This window comes from Rhododendron vialii, chromosome 6a (genome assembly GCF_030253575.1).
Source record: "Rhododendron vialii isolate Sample 1 chromosome 6a, ASM3025357v1".
NCBI classification, from domain to species: Eukaryota; Viridiplantae; Streptophyta; class Magnoliopsida; order Ericales; family Ericaceae; genus Rhododendron; species Rhododendron vialii.
Window position 1 is genome coordinate 7,238,198 of NC_080562.1, and position 23,412 is coordinate 7,261,609.

The following is a 23,412-nucleotide window of genomic DNA, read 5'->3' on the forward strand; positions in this document are numbered from 1 at the left end:
GGTTCACCAAATTGTGGGGGCTCCGTTCCGGTTGGTTCGTATTTTCTCAATGTTGGTTCTGGATTAGCTCCTATCTCCTTGCTCAGTCCTGCAAAACGAAGCACGACTAAAAGACCACGCCGGAGGTTCTCCGGGATGGCCCTCCGGTGCAAGAGTCAGTTTTCTTGCAAGGAAGAGTTAGGGATTGGGAGCTAGGGTTTTGTTCGAGCGTACCTCCTCCAAGTAGGCATCATGGGATATTTATAGGGAACCCTTAGCTTGGTCTCCAAGATTGTACCAACGCCCAACACGCGTCGGTTGATGTCACTGTTGCATCACGTTTAGGGTTTTACAACCGTTTACATGATGAGCTGGCACCTTCACGTGCCATCATCATTGTCCTCATAACCGTTTGGATGATGTCACGGCCATCATCATTGCCATGGTTGCTGTTCCGAAGCGGATGAGTTGGATCGTCGGCCAAGCCATGCTCGGCGCCGAGCATGGTGTGGGACCTTCGGCAGCTATCCAAACGAACGTATCCTCCACCCCGTGCAGGTGCAGGGAATGGAGCATTAATGAAAATGGTAATGAGCGGACCCTCGACTGGAAAGACCCTCGGCTACGGTTGCTGATCCGAACGTCCAAAGAAAGACGTCTTGGAGTCGAAAGGAATATTGGATCACGCTCGGAAACGGACCGAACCATTTTGCTCGGCCTGCTACATCCTTTGTGTTGGCAATTCCAATGACAAAACGCACATTTTTGTGTATCCCATGTTATCAAGTTATTCTTTTTTTTATGTTTTAATTGAGTGTTTGTTTAGGTTGTGGAAAGGAATCGATTTTAATATGTATTGAGTTTGAGTGGAGTAGTGTTTAGTCAAGGGTGATTCTATGCTTTAAAGAAGAAGTTAAAAAGCTACAGGTTCAAGTATCTACGACAGTGAAGTATTCTGATTGGTTTTGCTAGAGATTTTGCTCGAGCAAAAAAGTCCAGCAACAGACCCAATTTTCAGCAGCTATAAATATACGTCTGTTAGGGTTTGGAGCATACTGAGCATATTAAGAGTAGCCCCAAACACGTTTTGTAAGGAGAGAAACATCAAAGGGGGTCTTTGCTTTGTATCTTGGAGGAGTACACATGCAATTTATGGATCATTGAGCATTCAATCCATCTCCAAGAGTTTTGTCATTTACAACTACAAGTTTGAGAAAAGCCCTAAGGAGGATTCCTAGGCAAGTTCAAGTCCTTTAGTGGATTCCGGGAGGCAAACGGAAGGCTTGGGGATTCAATGCAACGGTGGTTAAAGCACTGGGTGTGGTAAACGAGGATTCAGCAAGTAGAACTTAGGGCGATTGGTGAGGATTCATAATCGTAGGTAAGTTTGCTTGTAACTACACATTGAGTATAGTGTTTTGATTCATTCCCGTGATTTTTTTCCCGTTTAGGGTTTTCCATGTATATCCGGTGTTATTCTATTTATTGCTTTCCATTGGTGAGATTGGTTTATATATCGATTGTGGGTTGATTATTGAAAAAGTTCAAAAAATAGCAAATCTGTAAACCTAGTCGAACTAGGGTTTTTCATTAAGCTATGCAATTGATAATATAGTTTGCCTATTACTATCCATAGTTCAAAATTTTTTTGAAGAATTTTAGTGAGTCCTAGAAATGTCTAGATATGTTCTAGAAGATTCTAGAAAGTTGTGGAGGGATGTAGAATGTCTTGGAACATTCTAGATGATGAGAAGAGCTTTGAAGATGCTAGAAGATTTCGAAAGATTTAAGAAGACTGTTGATATGTGTGAAATCTTTTTGGATATGATAGAAGATAATGATTTTAGAATGTTCTAGGATAGGATATGGAAGATGGGTGAGCACTTCTATATAAAGAGGGGAAGGTCTCATTTGTGTGGTGTGGTAAGGAAGAACAAGTGTACATGTACTCGTGTTTAGGAAACAAACTTTGGTTTGGGTTGTTTACTTGTGATTTGAAGTGCTTTTCATTTCTTGAGTATATGTGCTTACATGGTTTTTTCTCCCTTTTTGAAAATGCAACAATTTATTCGATAAACCCAATAACTGATTTGATGAGTGACAACGTGGCAAGCAGTGAGTGTAGTTGTATTGGATATGTTTTACAACTTGATGTCGTGGCCTGTTTGTGAAAATGAGGTCATTTTTGAAAAATAACTCTTCGATTGTGGATGGGGAGGATAGGATGAGTACTGGACGAGACCCGAATTAGAGGGTGAAAATTGGGACATATTGTTGGGAAAGTTTTTCGAGTGTACGGTCTAATGGTTGTTTGATTAGATGGAGATGGCTGATTATAGGAAGTGAAGGCGGGGACGGTGGTATGATTTTTGGTGAGGATGGTTTCCGTTGGAGGAGTTTTAGGAGAAGGAGAGAGAGAATGGAGGCTATAAAAATCAAGTAAAACCAAGTTTGATCCATGAGCCCTAGAACGGAGAGAGAGAAAGGAGGACTAGAAACTTGAATTTTAATTGAGTTAATTAATATCAGAGGCTTCGTAGGCTACAAAGGTCAAATAAATCGGATAAATAGTGTTGTGACGGATACTTGAGGCTTTTGTCCCATAATCCGTGATCCTAGGGCATTGCATCACAAATCTGACCAAAAAGTCAAGTTGCAATTTTAAGTTTTAGCATTCTTTCATGTCATCACATTCTAATTAAAAAGCGAAAATTGGTCCGAATCTCAATTTATTAGTCCCTTATTTCAACGAATAAATTCGGATACTTGATTTTGATTTTGACTTGAGTAACCAAGAATGCCATTATATTTTGATGGAAAAAGATCATGTGCTACTAAAGTGATCCAAATAGTATACTCAAATTTTTCTCTCTTGACTCGTCAGCTTCTCTCCCGCTAACAGCCCTTGCTGGCCACCATCACAAAAAAAGGAAAAAGTAGCACTCTCTGACTGTATATAGAATCCAAACCAAACTTTTTCTAAATCTATACTTGCAAAAACACTACTACTGCTGTTATGATTCCAGTATTCCAACCAGGAGTCCCAGGACTTCCCAGCAAACAATTTAACCCATCCCTCAGAATTGGAAAGGACTTCAATCCACATGATCAGAAAAACATAACCGATTAACCACAAGGTCCACAACAAAACTTAAAAGGGGTCCTGTCCCTAAGTGATAATCTTTCAAATCTCCATCTTTCCTAATCTTTTAATTCTCTCTCCCCTACAACCAAAAAAATGGATGGATTTACATACTACATATTCTTTCGATGTTTTTTCATGAATTGTTTTGACGAAATTACGATGAAACATATTTCGAGCACGACGGATATTCAAATCAATCGTGTTTCTGATGCTCAAATCCACCATGTTTAATTTCTGCAAATTCTCCATGAAAATTTAGGCTCAATAACAACCAATTCATGAGTAATTTTTAAAATATGTCATGTGTTGTAATGAGATATTTATGCACAAACTCATGCACTTACTCAAATTGACCATATTTTTTATAGATTTTTTCTGTACCATAAAATACATTTTAGAACATGGTGAATATCTAAATTGATCAAATTTTCCATGGGCTACAGAGAAAATATGAGGTATCTTCACACCCAAACAAAATGAGACCGACACCCACTAAAAACAGCTAGAAGCAGCAAGGAGGGGATGAAAAAATTTTCATTGCCGAGCGGGTATTACGTGGTGTCTGCTTGGAGCATCCGAGTTGTTCATTACGTTTTTTGTTGGCTCAGATTTGGAGAGAGAAAGTGTTGGGATGAGAGAAAAGAGAGAGTTTCTATCCGAACCGTTCAAAAGTGTATTAGTTGACCCAAATGTGCCGAACAGATACTACGTGTGATATACCCACCCGGCACCGAAAAATTTGTCGGAGGGACCACTAAGAGCATCTCCAATCCATCCAAAATAGAGGATGGATGTAACACATTGAGGGGAGATTTTGTAATTTATTCTATTTTTTCTTCACTTTTTGTATTTTTTGGGAGAATCTTTGAGGGACCCATCGTCCTTTTTAAAGTTTTGGAGGAATTTTGTACTCCAAATTTACTTTTGATCCTCCATTTTTAGAGGACCAAATTTACTTTTAGAGGACCAAACTCTAAAAAGGACGGTGGATCCCTCAAAAATTCTCCCAAAAATTACAAAAAGTGAAGAAAAAAGAGAATAAATTATAAAATCTCCCCTCAATGTGTCACATCCATCCTCTATTTTGGAGAAATAGATGTGGATTAGAGATGCTCTAAGAGCATCTCCAACCCATACTTCATTTCTTCATTTTGGAGGAAAAACATTCTCCAACCCATCCTCTAAAACTTTCCTCCATTTGGGAGGATAAACTTTGATTATCTAAATATAGAGGATGAAGAAAAAAATAAAGGATCTCCTCCAAATATGTGTTGGAGTTGAGAAATAGAGTGTTGGGTTGGAATTGAGATAAATAGTACAATTCTTTAAATCTAATTTTCAAATAAAATAAATTAATTTGATCATCTCAAATAGGGATTTGGAGGCGTTGGATCGGAGATGCTCTAACTACCATATGAACTTTCAGAAGCCGCGCGAAACAAAGTCCCGCGGATAACGGATTTGTCCAAGTTTTTTGGGGAATAATTTGAATCGAAAATCAGGGACTCGTCCGTAATTCGAGAAAGTTCTCTTCTTCTTCTCTCTAGTTACGCCGCATCGTTTCTCCTATTCTCTCTCTAGGGTTTCGGTTTATTTTCAGGTGAAAACCCAGAACCCCTACGAATTTTGTAAGGGTTTAGTAAGGTTTTTCGATGGGCATGGAAAGGAAGAGGAAGGTCAGCTTGTTCGACGTGGTGGACGATACCTGTGTGTCGGCAAAGCTCGCGAAAACCAACAGATTCGCAGTTCACGGGAATGGCACCAATCCGCTGGTGAACCGGTGGAACGGGCGGCCATATTCGAAGAGGTATCTCGAGATATTGGAGAAGAGGAAGACGCTCCCCGTTTGGCACCAGAAGGTGGAGTTCTTGCAAGCGTTGAAGGCTAATCAAACCCTAATTTTAGTTGGTGAAACTGGCAGTGGTAAAACTACTCAGGTCAGTCTTTGCAAATTTCTTGGAGCGAAAGTCAGCCAATTAGTTAATTTGTTTGGTTGCCCAGAAAATATTTGAGGCAGGAGAAAGAAAGTTGAAGTGGTTACACTAATGATCTTGTTTAGTGGTTTAGTTGTTTGTTATATGTGTGGTTGTTTGTGACGATGGAATACGTAGTTTGATAATTGAGGTGTTCGGGCCAGCTCACCTGCATCTTAACTTATATTGGGAACCATTCTCACTGCCCACTTGCGGGGGTCCCAATTAAAGGCATAGAAAATCTTTGTATGGACGGGCCCCAAAGGAATTGATAGCAACTAATAAGTTTCGAACCTGAGAAAAAGGAGGGAGCAAACCCTAAGTCCGAGGCCTTGACCACCTGGCCAACCCCTTGGTGGTTTTGTGATGATGGAATGTGATTATATACTTTGCATACCTAATTTTTGTTCTATATCTTGAAAGCCAGTTTTCTTTTTCAGGTTGTGGGTATGATATTAGTCTGTATTAATCGTGTTTGGAAGTTTTACTTAGCTACTTGGAACATTTGTAGTCTGATTATATATGTCGGTAGAGTACTATGGTACAATTACTTTTACCCTGTTTAAGCCAGTATAGTTTTGAACTTTGGCGGACAGTTCCTTTCAAGAAGCTTGTAGGATGTTGTACTTAATAGAATACCTTGTCAGTAGTTTCTTGGGGATGAGAACCTAAGGACTTCAAGTTGGACATGTTTTAGGGTTTCTAATTCGGTTTTCTGGTGCTTTAAAGTTTATTCCTTGTTGGAACATGTTAACTTTCAGGTCTGTTTGCTGAGAAAATAGATACTATCTCCTAGCAAGTAGCCATCGCGGCGCATGGACTTACCACTTTAATTGCATTTCGAAGCAAAATTTGAGAAGATATTTTATTCAAGTTTATGCAAATATGGAATGATCTTATCAAGGCAAAACTGGAATTATTATTTGCATGGTGGAATAGAAATCATTTATGGTGGAATGGAAATACTTATTGCTTTGACCCAGAATGGCAGAATCTAACTGTTGCTTCACCTTTTGTACAGATTCCTCAGTTTGTTCTGGAAGCTGTTGAACTAGAGATTCCAGATAAGCACAGGAAATTCATGGTTGCTTGCACCCAACCTCGCAGGGTTGCTGCAATGTCTGTTTCGCGTCGGGTTGCGGAAGAGATGGATGTGAATATTGGGGAAGAAGTTGGTTATAGCATCCGTTTTGAAGACTGCAGTAGTTCGAGAACGGTTTTGAAGTAAATTCATTCATCTAATAGATTATTTCTCACTTATGTTGGTCATTTGTGTGGGTTATTAGTTAATACTTAATAGCAATACATGGTATGGGTGTCTTGATCTTGTTGCTTTCTCTTGCTTAATCTTGCTGTGATAATTCTTGTGCTTGTCCTTTTGCATAACAGATATTTAACAGATGGTATGCTTTTAAGAGAAGCCATGGCAGATCCACTTTTGGAACGTTACAAAGTGATAATTCTTGATGAGGCTCATGAAAGAACTTTGGCAACGGATGTTTTATTTGGGCTTTTGAAGGAAGTACTAAAAAATAGACCCGATTTGAAACTAGTAGTTATGAGTGCTACTCTTGAGGCTGAAAAGTTCCAGGGTTATTTCTGTGGTGCACCTTTAATGAAAGTACCAGGAAGGCTTCATCCTGTGGAGATTTTTTACACTGAAGAGCCTGAAAGAGACTACCTTGAGGCAGCCATTCGCACAATTATGCAGATACACATGTGTGAACCACCTGGTGACATACTTGTATTTCTTACTGGAGAGGAGGAGATAGAAGATGCATGTAAGAAAATATCAAAACAAGTTGCAAATGCTGGTGATGTGTACGGGCCTGTGAAGGTGGTGCCGCTGTATTCTACACTTCCTCCAGCTATGCAGCAGAAGATATTTGATCCTGCTCCTTCCCCCGTAATTGTGGGCGGTCCTCCTGGGAGGAAGATTGTAGTGTCAACAAACGTTGCAGAAACCTCTTTGACCATTGATGGCATTGTTTATGTAATAGACCCTGGGTTTTCTAAACAAAAAGTTTACAACCCTCGAATACGTGTGGAATCTTTATTGGTCTCCCCGATATCAAAGGCTAGTGCTCACCAAAGATCAGGGCGTGCTGGAAGAACGCAGCCAGGCAAATGTTTTAGACTCTACACTGAGAAAAGCTTTAATAATGATCTTCAACCGCAGACCTACCCAGAAATTCTGCGATCAAACCTTGCAAACACAGTTCTCACCTTGAAGAAACTAGGGATTGATGATCTGGTCCATTTTGATTTCATGGACCCCCCTGCTCCAGAGACATTGATGAGAGCTTTAGAGGTTTTGAATTACTTGGGAGCATTAGATGATGACGGAAACTTGACCAAACTGGGTGAGATAATGAGTGAATTTCCCTTAGATCCTCAGATGGCAAAGATGCTTGTTGTCAGCCCTGAATTTAATTGTTCAAATGAGATTCTGTCTATATCGGCCATGCTTTCAAGTAAGTGTCATTATATTGTTCTCTCTGTTTTGTGTCTTGAGTCTAATTGCATGTCTAAGTGGAAGTACAATAATGGGCTGAGAATGCTGCTGCTTTCTCTAAGAATGCATGCCTGTCTTCCTAGTATTTGTATGTGCACGACTGCACATAGATATTATATATTTAATTGTAGTTTTGTATACGTGTGTGTACGTCTGCATGCAGTTAAATGTATGCATGTCCACATAGGTTGCCATCAGCAACTGTCTTGTTCATGGTTTCATGTCGGCATGCACCATAGAATATCTAAGTTACTGCTGATGCAGATAGTTGCAGTTTTTCAGTATTCTCTTCTCATGAAGCAAATGATGTCGTCTCGCCTCTATGCATCTGCTGACCTACCGTGGGCCTCCTCTGTGATAACCCAATTTTGTGTTTAGTACCCAATTGCTTTCTCCGGCCTAGGGAGGCTCAAAAAGCTGCAGATCAGGCAAAAGCTAACTTTGCGCACATTGATGGGGATCACCTCACACTCTTGAATGTATATCATGCGTTCAAGGAAAATAGTGAGTATATTAAATTGTGCTCCTTTTGCTTTAAGAATCACTGAGGCTATTATCAATGCTGTTTATGTTGCTAATCTTCCATATGCATATGGGTTTTAGATGAGGATCCATCTTGGTGTTACGAGAACTTTATCAACTCTAGGGCAATGAAAGCTGCTGATAATGTGAGAGAACAGTTAGTTCGGATCATGGTTAGATACAACCTCAAGCTATGCAGCACGGATTTCAACAGTTGTGATTACTATATCAACATCAGAAAAGCTATGCTAGCTGGATATTTCATGCAGGTGGCTCATCTGGAGCGCACTGGACACTATTTGACTGTGAAGGACAAGCAGGTAATGATGATGATTCATCTCCTGTTTCTACGTCTAGGAAATGGTATACTTGTCTCACGAGGGAGGAGGACCATTTATCATAGGATCCACATTGACAATCAAATGCTACATTGTGCCATGCGCAGGTGGTGCACTTGCACCCTTCGAATTGCCTGAATCGTAAGCCAGAGTGGGTTATCTACAATGAGTTTGTCTTGACAAGTAGGAATTTCATCCGCACCGTCACAGATGTTCATGGTGAATGGTTAGTCTCACTTTCTTGTGTACAATACTACTCTTTGCTAATCAATTATAGATGTCAGTAGCGTATGATGCATTTCAGTATCTCTATTATTTCTTTATAAAGCTCTTCTTAGCTGTTCTGTTCTTCCAAAAAGCTTCTTGGATTTTATACTACTGTGCTTCTATCTTAATGTCGTCACATGTTTTTCTGCCAGTGAATAAATGAAAACTCGACGTTGGTAGTCTAAGGCTTGTCATAGACAGGAACATTACCCCCTCTAACTTGGTTTCTGCCCTTCACAAACGACCTCTTGGTTACTTCTACCCCACTCTCCCCTTTTCTTTTTGACTGCTGGTTAGATGGTTCTGGATCTCACAATTTTTTCTGTTCCCAATCCAGGCCCCGTTGGTTGTCTTTTTAAAGTTCAGTATTGTAGAACGATTCTCAAGAACTATTTTCTAAAATAAAATCACCTCTTTTGTCTTTTCCATGCAGTATTCAATTTTTAGCTGATATAGTTTTTTGATTTTGTAATTATCTTTTAGGTGTTTTTTCCCCCTAAAAACAAGGGGCGGTTCTTAGTTAAGTCTTCCAAAAACAAGTCTAAAAAATTGTTCCCCAAACAAGGTTTTTTGTGTATTCTCAACTATAGGACAAGATACCAAAATGAAAAAATACCATACATGCCTTCAATTTCAACCTTATGTTTTGTTTAGTATTTATGAAATTTGGACCTGGCAGTTGATTTTTTTTACCAAGAGTCTTGATGTAATAAGGGAATCTAGACAGATTAACAACAGTTTTTATTGCTATCCTGATTGATCATGAATTGTAGTCCTACATAACTTTCCACTTCTATTCAACCTTCTGTGGTTTTTGTGTTGGTTCAGGATACTTGATATAGCACCGCGCTACTTCGATCTTGAAAACTTTCCGCAATGTGAGGCGAAGCGTGTTCTTGAGAAGCTTTACAAGAAACGGGAAACGGAGAGGGAAGAGAGCAAAAACTAAAAGTAAAGCAATCTTTTCGTGTTTTTGCTCCCTTTGGCGACGTGTCCCTGGGGATTTTACTGGAAAGTGTATTTTCTGTTCTGTATTTGCTTAGGTTTCTTTCGTTTCAGTGGAGCCTTACCGTTATTTGAAGTAGATTTTTCGAGTTATAAATCAGAGCTGTAGGAAGCCATGTGATCTCTCCTAATTTTTGTTGGAGTTAGTCAATGATTTCTTGTTATTTACAGTTAGTTTTCTCTAACTTGTAGTTTTGGTTGGGATCATGGTTTCAAATAGCCTTTCTGCATTTAGTGTACGCTCCCTTGTCGTTTTCTTCCCAAAAATTGATAAAACAAAAGATGGGATTTTTTTTTCCCTTACATTCAAATACACAATAGAAGGTGCCCATGTTTTGAGTTCGATCTTGATATAATCCAAGTTGATTTTATCCACGGTAATGCAATGGTAATGAAAAAAGAGTGAAGGGAATCAATTTAAACCCGTCACTGTGAATGAAATGGTGGATGACTTGCTGAACGACAAACTGAACAAAATTTCTGAGCCAGCCACCGACCAGACTCGCATGTTCCAACTCCTCTCTGCTGTACTGCAGGGTTCTGGGTATCATCGTCATCAAACCAGCTACTAATAAAGTTGATAGATGATGAGTGAATCAGTCAAAGAAAGCGAGTAACCAGTCGTCATCAAACCAGCTACTAATAAAGTTGATAGATGATGAGTGAATCAGTCATAGAAAGTGAGTAACCGGGCATTGTATTTCTAAAACAGGGGAGGGAAATGGCATGGGGCATCCTCGTCCCAATATGAACACAAGCTATCCAGAAAGTCGATTGCTTGTTCAAAAGTGTGATACATTTCCTTCCAGCGACCAGCTGAGAAACAAACGTGAATGACTGGGGGCCTAGCAGGGAGTCGAACTGACCTTTCAACCAAGAGGGAAATACAAACAGCACAAGACTAGCGATTAGCAACAAACAAAGACAACTGACATTTGACAATTGCTGTCTGCCTCTCTTAAACCCCACCAAAAGATTCTGCAATGTAAGTCCCATTTTCTCCTTCTTGTTCTAAAGTCTAATACGAAATTTTCTATTAAAAATTATGTACAAAAGATTAGGAGAATCGACTCTTTCTAACTCAGATTTGAATGGTCACGAGCATGAGTTTTTTTGGCTTCTCCATCACGAAAATGAAGGATGGCCTCAAAAGAAGCCTGCGCATGGTGCTGTTTGTGGGGTAGGTATCTATATTAGATGGTAGGACAGCTAAGATGGTTGTTACCCTCCTTTTATGAGGCTGTGAACATAAATAAATGGGCACACTAAGACTCTGTTTGGTAAAGTTGCAAACTTTTTTGTTTTTCGTTTATAAAAAATAAGTAATGAGTTTTTGTTTATTTATTAAAAAATAAAGGGGAATTTAATTAGCCATCCTTTTCACCATACTTATTTAGGTGTTCATCCTAATGTGTTTAAATATTTATCTTTCCATCCTCAAATTCAATTAAATCCTAAACTACCCTTTTCTTTCTCCTAATTTTTCAAATCTTTCTCTTTTTTTATTTTTTCTAATTATCCCAATTCTCTCTCCTTTTTCAAATATTTCTCTCACCTAATCTTTTGAATTTTTTTCCTCTCTCCTAATCTTCTCTCCCATATTTCATTCCCCTAAAATCTAAAAAGAAAACACGACTTTTAGAAAAATGAATGTGTAAGCCGAAAAACATAGCATGATTAATTTACAAAACATGGCAAAACCTGATCGAGTTAGATGAACAAAAAATATCAATTAAAAAACATGACAAAATTGGAAAGCATGGCAAATTTCGAGAAGTGTAGGTTTCGATTGAAGTAGATGAACAAAACATGATCAAATAAAAAATATGACAAAAATCAAAAAATATGACAAGTTTTGAGAAGTGTAGGTTTCAATCGAGCTAGATGAACAAATTATTATCAATTCACAAACATGACAAAAATCGAAAAATTTATGAATCACCATGAAACAAAAATGATCATGAATATGTATCGTAAAATTGTGTCCATGAAACTACAATACACTAAACAAAAATAATGACAAAATTCGGAGAACTCGAAACACGCATTCCGAAATAATGACAAAATTATTTCCTCACGTTTACGCAAAAAAAAAAAAAAAATTTCCTCACAAACAAAATCAGCATGAAAAAACACCTGACCGAAACCCACGGCTAAATGATTCCGCGGATGGAGAGTCACATGATCAGGAGCACTGGATCGCTCTAGTGGCGTGGGCCATCCACGGCCTGTTAGAGAACCAGGGGCAGAGGCGGAGGCCAGATGAGATGTTGGCTTTGGCCGATCAAAATCAAGTGGAGCGGGTTACACAAATTAAGGACTGATTGTTTTGTTTTCTAGGGATTTGTAATTCAACTGGGAGATTGTGGGAATAGGGGGAAAAGTGGGAGAATGTTGGGAAAGTCAGGGGTTATGGGGTTGACCGAAAAAAAGGGAACGGAGCCTCTTTCAAAAGGGATTAGACTGATTACTAATGGTGCCTGCACTATTCCGTAGTCAAAACCCAGTATTCCTCTCTCTCTCTCTCTCTCTCTCCTTTGGCCACCATAGTAACGTGAAGTGGGAGAAGGAAAGGAGAGTTGGGTTTGTATCAGGTAGAATAGAATGAGGAGGAATTTCATGGTGGTTGTCGCTGATGAAATTGAATGGAGCACGTTGTGTTAGGTGAATGGAATGGGGGACGAGAGAGAGAAGATATGCGGGATTAGAGAGAGAGAGATTTGCATAATCCCTATAATTGTGGGATTAAAAATCTGGTATATCCCATAAAAATATATATTAATATATTAATGTATAAACAAGGGTATAATAGGGCAATTTGACAATTTGAGGATCGAAACATAAGTATTCAAACTCGCCAGGATGGACACCTAAATAAGTTCTCCAAACAGGATGCCTATTTAATTTCTTCAAATAAATAAATTAAAAAAAAACATGTTAAGTGACCATAATAGTTTTTGTTATTTATTTTTTGTGCTGCTGAAAGTATTTTCAAAACAAATGAAAATGCAATTTTTGTATTTCTAGAATTTTCGTAAACTAGTGGAATTGATTATGTACTTTATGAACAAAACAATAATGCAAACATATTTATGGTGCCTGTTTCAAAAAAATTGAAAATAAAAAATAAAAATAAAAACTTTTTCAAACAGAGCATAAATAAATGAAGTTTCTAGTTATGAAAACCAGGGGAAAAAATGCTATGTGTACCCTTTAGTTTTCATGAATAACTAGTTATGAAAATTATCAAAATTACACTGGCATTCACATAAATCAAAATCATGGCTTAAAGGGGTTGAGATTGCAAGAAACCTTATGTACATGTTGAATTTCAGAATTGGTTTAAATCTATTATTATAATATAAAAATTGAATTGAAACGGTAAAAACTGTCGCATTTTCAGAACCTTAATTAACTAATTTTAGGACCAAGCTGCAAAAATGGGAATCGGGCACTTTGCACCCATGCACTACGGACCGTAAGACAATCTTTCAAAAGTTCATTTTTCCTATTTTATATGGTCCGAATTAAAAAAAGACCTTTCAGGAGAAAGACTACTCTTTTCAGGAAGAATCTTTGTTATCATTGATTACTGAGATGAACGGTTGGGATAATGCCAAGTGCACCCGGGATCCGAAAAATGTAGCCGTTAGCCGAAAAAAAAAAGAAAGAAAGAAAAAAAGGAATGGAAATAAACAGGCGGCAGACCCAAACGAGAGGAGGAAAACCTGTCACCATTCTAGAGAGAGAGAGAGAGAGAGAGAGAGGGAGGATAATTATCAACTAAATACTCCTAATAAGTCTCTGTACAATCCTTGTTTATCGCTCCCCACTCCTTCCTCTACCTCTACATCTCCGCCCAAAATTTCTCCGTTTGCGGCCGGCAACGCCAAATCATCCGCCGTCTGATCTAGGGTTCTTCATTCCCCTCGAAAAGGGTACGTTGACATTCCTTTGACTTCCCACTTTCGGTTATAGGTGGTTTCCATGAAGCTGCATTTGACCTGATCAAAGTCTAGGTTTTTTTGGCTAAGCGTAGATTATTATTTTTTTCATTACCATTGCATGTGTGCGACTAGTAATTCCACAATATACCCCCCAAAAAACTAGGAATTTCATCGCCAATTATTTATGTTGAAGATGAATTAATTAGCTGTACTATTTCATTATCCAATTTCCTTTTGGTGATCGCCTCCATGTAATTACAGGAAACAAAGAATCGGGCGCCCCGAGTTTTGATTGAAACTGCGTGTGATTCTCATTTGTGATTGTTTCTGGTCAATTGGGGGATAATTTGACATGGGGAAGGAATATGGTTAAGAATGGATTGAGTTTGCGGGGCCATTCATGAAATAATTGAGGTGTGCAGTTGAAGACCCTTTTTTGCAGAATTTTCGATTGAAGTTGGATTGCTGCCTCTTCGAAAACTTTGATCAGGCCTGGTCATTTTAGAAAGAAGAGCAAAAATGCAGGGTTACTTCCCTCGTAATATTCATCTTGAGGTTTATCTGGACCGAACTTAATTTACCATGTAGGGGTAATTCGTGACATATCGACTGTAAATATCAAAACGGGTTCCTTCGAAAGTGATTTGCTAGTGTGGTTTGTAAAGATTTGGATAGAGCTGAATATCAGATTTCGGTTCATGGACAATATCACCTCAGAACTTTTCATTGATCTTGAGAGTGGTCGGTTGACTACTGAAGAGGGCACCAGCCAAAGCGTTGTTTCGGGAAATAGAAAAGAGAAGAATTTGGTCCTTAGTATTGCGAGTGGTTTGCTGCATTTTAATGGAGCTGTTGGGGGTGACAATCGTGTTAACGCATACGGCAATTTGGGGGAACCTAGCAAGGTTGCAGTTGAAAATGTAGAAGTGGTAATCAGCAATAGATCAGGGGGAGAAGAGAATGAAGAGCATATGGCTCTCCTTGAGGAGAAAGTGAAAGAGAAGCATAAAAAGCGAAACTATAGAAAGGCTTCCAAGCCGCCACGGCCTCCTAAAGGTCCGTCGTTGGATGTTGCAGACCTGAAATTGGTAAAGGAGATCTCTGCAATTAACATGAAGAAGCGTGCGAGGAGTGAACACCTCAAGGCTATGAAGAAGATGAAGGAGACCAAATCGTTATCATCATCACTATCCTCATCATCTCCCTCATCCTCATCGCCATCGTCATTAAGCAGCAGCCTATCTGCCATGGTCATCACAGTTCTCTTCTTCCTTGTAATACTCTATCAAGGTACATTGCCAATTTTGAGTTTGATAGTGCTGTTTCCTTTCAGTGTATTGTTTCTTGTTACTTTGCTGACAATGTTACTGAACATATTGCAATTTATGAGCAGCTTTTGCATTTTCTTTCTCTTTGCTTCCACTGAAATTTCCTTTCCCGCACGTAACTCCTTTAGAGCAAGTTAACCGAAACAAGAGAATAGGGGAAGCTGACACTGCCTATGTTTGTGGTGTTCGGATAATATTTGTAGGATTTTACTCCGGAGGTAGCCCGAGCGTGAGCTTTCAGGGATCTCCCGAGCCAGCATTAGCTACAAACAGTTTGATTTCGGTCCAGTTCTATGATAACCCCTCCCCAAATGGAAGTGGACTGGGTTCTTAACTCCCCTAGTGCATCCTTCGGTTTCTTGGAAGACTTATTGCATGCAGTTTGATTAGTAAAGCATTATGAGCTTCTCTGTTTGTTTCATGATGGTGCAGCTGTGCAGCAATACAGGCTTTTCAAAATTTAGACCGCCTGGAAAACAGTACAAGTCTGAAGTTTTCAATCTTTCCCTCCTTTCAGTGGATTACGCGACCACTGCTTGTTGTATTTGTGTATATATTGGCTAAACTAGATTCAGATTATTAACTTGTACAAGTTCATGTTTATGTTCACGTTTTATCTATACCTTGCATTTGACGTTTCGACTGGTGGTTAGTTTTATTTTCCCTTTCTTCCCCCAAGGCCATGGTTTCAAGGATCCTCAACACTGATTAACAGGGAAAAAAAATGCTATGGGACCATTTGTTTACGCGGTTATGAGTATCGGACTATGTCTTAAGGGTTCATATATTCAATATTTTTATAGTCCAACCTAAATAGCCATTGAAATATGTCCCAAAAAATAGATTGTATAGTTTTATGGATATTTTAAGGATTTTGATTTCCGCGCCTCATTTTTTACCGGTGACGCTCCACTTTGTTCATGAAGTTAGAAGTTACTAGTAACTTCATAAACAAAGTGGAGCGCAATCAATAAAAAGTGGAGGGCGGAAATCAGTTTCTTATTTTAAATTTATCGCTATGAAGTTAAAGGAATTTTATATCATTCCTTATTACTATCGTCAAATTATCAGGCTTATATGTTCAGGCATATATTTGAGAGAACGAGGAAAAGAGTTTGTACCTAGTAAAGGACATTCCGTACCTTTTTCCTAGCACGCGCTAGCTACTTGAGCCCAAAGACATTGTCTCTAGCCTTCACTACAAGAAAAATGAGAAGGAAAAATCTAAAATCAGCCCACTGGATTGACAATAAAAAGTGTGAATGTGTATTAAAAAGTGTAAAAAAAATATATAAAAATATGTGTTTTCCTTATTCTCTTGTGTGTTTATTGTCAACCCACTGGGCTGACAATAGAAAGACCGAAATGAGAATATGTGACGAAATGATAGTGAGGAAAGTAGTTTTCGTCTCCAAATATACCTATTTTGTGACGAAAATATTTTTTCGTCACCAATTAAGAAGGCAGAAAAATTTAAGATGACAAAGTTTTATTTTGTCACCAAAAACTGTTAATCAGTGACGAAAAAATAAATTTTATCAGCAAAAGAGTGGACAAAAAAATATAAGGTGACGAAAAAATGAATTTCGTTGTTAATCCGTTTCCTCCACATATACTTGCAACCATTTCGTAACGAAATAATTCCTCACAAAAGAAAATATTTTGGGTGACGAATTCTTTTTTGTCTTCCATTTTAAAGAAGGAATTTAGACAATTAAAAAAAATAAAGAGGGGATTTTTTTTTTGGCAGGTTTTAACTTTTAAGGGCGGAGAAAATTTGGGCGTTTATCCCAAAGCTCACCCCGTGGCAACAGCAAGCTTAATTGTGACGGAATATCCGGTGGCAAATAATAGACAAAATTCCCCACTTTTCTCCCTCCCGCGCAAAAATACAACAAAAAACCTACGTCGTTTTAAGTTATCTAAATTTCCCCCTTTTTCCTTCCCTCTCTCGCTCACAACACAGAGAACCAAATTTCTCCTAGGTCTTCTCGTCGATCGACTTTTGTGCATCTGCTCTGCAACTCTGGTATCTCCGCCTCCTCGCCGGTTCCTCTCTCTTTTACTGGTCTCTCTCTCTCTCTCTCTCTCTCTCTCTCTCTCTCTGTGGTTTATTTAGGGTTTGTTTTTTCGAAATTAGGGGTTCGGGGTTCTTTCAGCGGTTGGTTTTTTTTCGAAATTAGGGGTTTGCGAAATTTGTGGTTTTAGTTTCGGGATTGAGGTAGTGATGTGGAGATATTGCTGGTGGCGAAGGTGAATTTCCAGTTACGGTGATGTTCCTTCTCTATCTTCGGCGGCCATGGCTGCAAGTAATCTAAGTTAGTGGTACCTTTTCTTTCTTTGAGAGAAATCGAAGTTAGGTTTTTCAATTGTTTGGAATTTCGCAGGGTGAAGAGATTTGGGGTTTTTTGTGCAATTGAGGAACTAGGGTTGTGGTAGGATTTATTTGCCTTGGTTAGTATAGCTGGTATGGATAGGGTTCGACAATGTTCTAAACCTCAGTAATAGGCTGTTTTGGGTTTTGTATAAGTTTTTTCATTTCCTTCTACAGAGAATATAAAGTGGCACCATTTTGATTACTTATACCATCAATGATGGCTCCAATTCTTTCTTTCCAGCACCTAATGGATGTAAAAGACAAGATTGGCCAACTTTGGAGATTGTCAACACTAAGGTAACACGTGTACTAGTCTATACAACTATTTTGGTTCCAATAAAAGACTTATTTGGTGTTATATTGCAAGAATGTTCCATCTTGTTTAAATGGTCATGTATTCCATTTCGTAAATCATTGCCATACATTTTTTTTTCCTTTGTATGATGAAAACCTATTATTGTACAACCACTTCTATGCTTGCAGAGGAAGGGGAAGGTTGGTCGTCCTCAGACTATAAGGGAGATGTTACACAACAAAATTTTTGCACAGGCAACACGGGTGCCTCTCCTTCAAAGTTATCGTCTCAGGTTCCTATGTCACAGCCATCATCGCTGCTATTAAACCACAACAAATACCATCACTGCATTCACAGCAGCCCCCACCACAATAGCCCTCATTGAGGAATTCATGTGTAAGACATTGACTTGAATGCTTTAAATTTTTTACTCCCTGAGAATATCAATTTGTCTTGATGGTATACTTGCAGCAATTCTGTTATCTTTTTTGTTGTTGTTTCTTGGGATGTGATAATGATCTCTTAGGTTCTTCTTTGGCAACACTTTCTTGCCCCTTTGAGCTAAACTCCTTGTATGCACGGATTTTTGGTGTTATCTATTACTGGCTTAATCTCCCTTAATCTTAAGCGTAGCAAGTTTCTTTTTGGTCTACTTAATGTTGCAATCTCTAATTTTCTAAGTGTATTTGAGTTTATGTTCTACTATATTAAAATTTTTTGCCATCATTGCAGTCCCCACACGTAAGACATTGAACTGTGAGAGTCTATCGGAGATGACAACATACCTTTGGAGCAAAGTCATAGGGCAACGCCAATTTCTTTAAGACCTAATGACTAGGTATCTTCTATATAAATGCTGAAACTAGTGCTTAATTGTTGAATGGTGATGCTAGCTAGAACCTGAAGTGACGGTCCTTTAATTTGATGAGTAAATTTTAGACTGTAATGGCACTATTGTATTTCATGAGAATTGCATTTTTTTGCTGCTCTTTTTGTTGCTATTGCTGCTGCTTTTTGAAGCTGCTGAGGGAGTTTTTGCTAATGTTGTGGTGATGTTTCTCCTGTTATTCATTTTTATTGGTGGCTGTAGTCTTTTGATGCTGTTTGGGGCTGTCTTGTTGCTGCTTTCTGTTGCTTTTGATAGCTGCTGTGTTGTTGGTTTCTGTTTGCATTGTTCTCTTAACTTAGGCCTGATCATGAATGTTTGTTTTGTTTTTTTCTTGGTTGGACTTGATTTCTTATCAGCTTTACCCGTGGGCCATGGTGCTCTATCTCTCTCTTTCTTGTATCTTCTCTTTTTCTACAATATGTTTCCTCTTTGCCGATCAAAAACAAAAATACTAATAGTTGGGAGTTTCAAAAGTATTAGTCTTTATGGATTGGTGCATTGGCGAATATTTAACGGCTTGGTTTTCTGTATAGGTTAGGACATAAGCGTACTTTCAAAATTCTGGTATTCCAAAAGTTGACGTAGAAGGGATTTTGATTACTATGGACAGCACAACAGAATCAGACGGAAAGCCGATAGGCGAAGGTTATTGTAAAGTACTTGTTACTAAAGCAATAAAGCCTTAATATTTCGTTGGAAAGACCTGGTCAAGGTATACAAGCAGTTGCAGATGTTGTTGGGGGATACATTGCTTGGCGTGCTTGTGATGTATGTTTTCAATTTCATTATCTACATCATCAATCATCAGTTTCCCGACTCAGGTGAGCGCGCTCTCTCTCTCTCTCCTCGATCTTTGTTGATTAGGTTGCGAATTTTTCTTTGGAGAAATAGCAAAGCATGAAAGAAATTGAGTGTCTAAAATAGGTAGAATACAGTTGTTCGCTTTCGGGTTTCGGGGGACATTGTCCAAGCCAGGTGAAGTGATGACAAAAGGTTTCTGCATATGCATAGGAATTGTGGAGTGAAGAAGCCCGTTCTATTAGGTGACCCATTGAACTCTAGATCTATAATCCCATAGATCTGTTAAATCTTTTATAACTATTGGACTCCCCCTCTATCCATAAGCCTCCCTCAGTTTCTTTGTAAACTCATTGTAATCCATTCTACGTTTTCTATATAGATTTTCCATACGTGATTAGTTTATTCGTAATGTGAATTTTTTGATTATTTTATCTAATTTGTTCCTTTTGTGTGCTGACACAGTGAGATTGTTTAGTATTTCTCTGATACTTGTACCCTTATAACTTATGCCCTAGTTTTTTAATGGAGCTAACTTTTTTATTCAATAAAAAATGATTGTAGTTAATAGAGGAGGGATAAGGGTGGGGCTATGGTTGCTTGGGGGCTGTTTTGGTGATTTTTTAGGGTTATTTTCGGAGCTTATTTTGGGTTGATTGTAGGATTTTTTTGTAGGGCTTTTTTAAGGGCAGATGGGGCTTGCTTGGGGTCAGATTTGGGGCTGGTTTTGGTGCTGATTGTAGGCTACTTTAGGGATCTTTTAGGACTGTTTTAGGAGCAGAATTGATTGTAGGCTACTGGTTGTGGTGCTGATGTTAGGAATGGATGCAAGTTATGTGTTCTCTCTAAATACCTCTTTCCATCTCCCAATTGTGGGAGGGCTAAGAGGCCAGATATTGTGTCATTTTCCATCATTTTGATCCTGTGATGATCCCCTATACGCGTCTTCTGCTATTGCTGTCAAAACTTAGCTGCTATGTTCTTAGTGTGAGAGGTGTGGTGCTGATTTGTAGTCGTTGTCTGGAATATAATGCTGCTGATATCTAATTCAGTCTGCTAGCTTTAAAGATCAACATTGATGTCATGCATTACTGGCAAGGTTTCATACGAAATTGGTCTAGTGTTGCCAAGAATTAGGCCAACTTGCTGCTGATTCACGCCTTGTAGTGGTGTATTGTACACTTATGTGCAGGAAGATTGGTTTTTGATGGCTATGGGCTCATTTAATTTTCCCATTGGATGTAATGTTCTTTTCTTTTTTTTTTTTGTAGACTTCTACTATGCCTCATCCTCTGTAACTGGAGCAATCAACTGATCTCTAAAGTGAACTGGAACCTTAGATTGAATGGCTAGATTAAGAGTAGGCATAGCATCCACTTTTCCATCGAAAATAGTCCCTAATAACCCAGCATAGTAACCCAAAATCTCCTACTTCACCGCTTTAGGATCATCAATCAAACAACCACTAGAATCAGTAAGACTTAGAATTGTACTTCTAGCTCTATGGGAACAGATTTTTTGGTGAAAGTACTTAGAGTTTTGGTCTCCTAAAGCCAACCATTTCACTTTAGACTTCTGTTTCAGAAAAGATTCTTCAGCCATCCTTGGCTCCACATATTTATTCAACGGGGCCTCCAGAACTATTATTAACACTTTGCCACTGAGCAGGAAAATAACACTTGACAGTAGAAGAGATGTTACTTTATCTAACTTTAGTTTCTACCACTCCCATTATAGACAACTTATGAGACAAGATAAGGGATTTAACCTCTCGCTGTTTAAGGGGATTATTAAGCCCCCTTATATTCAAAGCTCTGACTTTGAATGTTTAAGAGGAAGACGCTTTCTCAATCCCCCCCCCCCCCCCCCCCCCCCCCCCCCCCCCCCAGGAGGACCAATAGAACCTTTAACCACTGCTTGCACAGGTATCTGAACACCCTTACTGCGACACGTTCCCTTCTTTTTAGGGGGAGAAACCTGAAGGATCAGCTCCTGATTCAACCCATTAGCAAACTCCTCATCAGTAGGCAAAGTAATTGGCTCAGCCCCTGAGTCTGGCTTATCCTCACCACTTTCTAAATTCTGCAAAACAGAAAAACTATTTACAACTTTGGTACCAGAAGAAGACACCAAAGAATCCAGCACCTTAAGAGAAGCGGCCCCGTCAATCCCAATCCTAGCCTTCTTCTTGATGTCCACAACTGTAGGAGTCCTCTCAACCGACCTGTCACCAACTACAGAAACAGAAATAGGAGAGGCCGACGCAGTAATGCCAAACACATCATTCACTATAGATGACAGAACTTCAGCAACAATAGGAGCAACATCAGTTGGTTTTACAACCCACACCTTTGGTTTAGAGTTCATATATAGGAACAGCCTTAGACTGACAAGTCTTATACCAAAACACCTTAGAGGACTCACATCGTAATGGTCTCCAAGGATACCACACTCTGATGTTAAAAACAGCCCCACAAGGTAATGTCAAGTCAAAACTGTCGGCCAGAGCAAAAGATGTGTCTATTTCCACACAAATTTTAGCATAACTAATCCGTTTGCATGACTCTGAAATGATTTGCATACAATGGCATGACACTAACCAATGGTTACACTAAAATAGTCTAGTTACACAATGCCGTCTTGAGTCTAATAGTAATGGACACCTAAATAGAGGTCTGACGGCTGCACTTCCAGGTTGTTGGTTCAACTTCCATGTCTTGTCTCTCTCTCTCTCTCTCTCTCTCTCTCTCTCTCTCTCTCTCTCTCTCTCTCTCTCTCTCTCTCTCTCTCTCTCTCCAATTGCTTTTGATTTGTTTTCTTTGTATAAGGGTACCCAAAAGGCTTTCATGTCCTGATGTCCCAAAATAGAGGGGTTTCCACCTCTTTACGGTGGGGACACAATATGGACACGTGGGGGACACGATATATGTGGAGGCTTCGGTAATGACCTCGGTAATCTAACCGGACCACCATTAACCGAGGCCTCATATCAGCACGGGCCTGTGTATATCCTTCTGTTTACTCGGTTGGTATCGAGTCTCCTGTTTATGCTTCGGTTAAATACCGAAGCATGCATTCCGTTAAAGCCACTTGGAAGAATGTTGCATAGCAAGAGGGGACCAAGAGTGACACGTGGCGGAAGGAATCATCTAGGCCAGGTCTGGCCATGTGCTTCGTAACCGTCTTATCCGGTGCGTCATCTATGACGTCACCCGAGGCGGTTACCTAAGCGTGACCTCCACGCACTAGCTTGGAGTCCAAGTTAACATAGGTCTATAAATACAAAGGGATACTCATCTTTGAGAGGTATGCCATCTTTCCCTAACCCTAGACCTAAAAACAACTCTCCTTATATCTAACTTGATCGTCGGAGGGTCACTAGGCTATTCCAGCCTTAGTGACTTGTTGCAGGTTTAGCGGCGGAGGAACAGAGCAGCGGAAGAGAAGTACTAGTTCAGGCCAAGGTCCCTCCTCCTAAATCGAACCCCTACAATATATATGGGGACACAGTTTCTTAGGTGTGTATAACTTTGTAGCTTATAACAACCCTTTTATTATTCTAAATTCTTATGTACAGAAGGACTATAACTATGGGCCTTAATTTTCCAAACGGGCATGGGTAAGGCTCCCACAAATATTGCCAATAATAGCACAATTATGCTTAGAATCTGACTAGTCAATTGGATCAATCAACCATGGCTATTAGACATACACTTCACAAATAAATAGATGACCAAGTTATACAAGAGTATGAGGCTTTTTCTCTCTTTAAAAATTTGGAACTGTACATTAATCATCCAATGCGATGAGTTTTTTCGTTTTCATTGATATTGTTGTGGGTGGTTTCGGAGGGATGTGGGGTGTGGAGTTGGATGTGGATGAGTTAGCTTGAAGGTTTTATTCTAGTTGGATAGACTTATGTGGCGGGAAGAGAGGAGTGTGTTTTTCGGCTTTTCTGGTATGGGTCTTGTGGCTGGTTTGTGTGATGTTTGGTCTGCGTTTTTTTTATTTTTGTTGCTAGTTTTATGTTGTTG

The 23,412-nt window shown here is 39.1% G+C and overlaps 2 protein-coding genes across 6 annotated transcripts; both read left to right on the forward strand.

The window, feature by feature from the left end:
* Positions 1–4,543: 4,543 nt before the first annotated feature.
* LOC131331279 (probable pre-mRNA-splicing factor ATP-dependent RNA helicase DEAH2) lies at positions 4,544–10,047 on the forward strand. Of its 4 annotated transcripts, XM_058365164.1 has the most exons (7): positions 4,547–5,061; positions 6,119–6,321; positions 6,487–7,571; positions 7,991–8,116; positions 8,216–8,454; positions 8,580–8,698; positions 9,568–10,047. In XM_058365164.1, exons 1-7 carry the CDS (start codon positions 4,777–4,779, stop codon positions 9,686–9,688), a joined length of 2,178 nt encoding a protein of 725 aa, XP_058221147.1. In that variant the 5' UTR covers positions 4,547–4,776; the 3' UTR covers positions 9,689–10,047. The 4 variants fall into 4 exon arrangements, 3 of the variants coding, with proteins under 3 accessions (XP_058221148.1, XP_058221149.1, XP_058221147.1); XR_009201344.1 differs by lacking the exons at positions 8,580–8,698; positions 9,568–10,047 and having other exon boundaries at positions 4,544–5,061; positions 7,887–8,116; positions 8,216–8,239; XM_058365165.1 differs by lacking the exons at positions 8,216–8,454; positions 8,580–8,698; positions 9,568–10,047 and having other exon boundaries at positions 4,544–5,061; positions 7,877–8,115.
* Positions 10,048–13,420: 3,373 nt separating this feature from the next.
* Positions 13,421–15,659, forward strand: LOC131331281 (uncharacterized). 2 transcript variants are annotated; one of them, XM_058365168.1, is made up of 3 exons: positions 13,421–13,682; positions 13,953–14,981; positions 15,223–15,659. In XM_058365168.1, the coding sequence occupies exons 2-3, from the start codon at positions 14,390–14,392 to the stop codon at positions 15,351–15,353; spliced, it is 723 nt and encodes a 240-aa protein (XP_058221151.1). In that variant the 5' UTR covers positions 13,421–13,682; positions 13,953–14,389; the 3' UTR covers positions 15,354–15,659. The 2 variants fall into 2 exon arrangements, with proteins under 2 accessions (XP_058221151.1, XP_058221150.1); XM_058365167.1 differs by lacking the exon at positions 15,223–15,659 and having other exon boundaries at positions 13,452–13,682; positions 13,953–15,172.
* Positions 15,660–23,412: the final 7,753 nt, after the last annotated feature.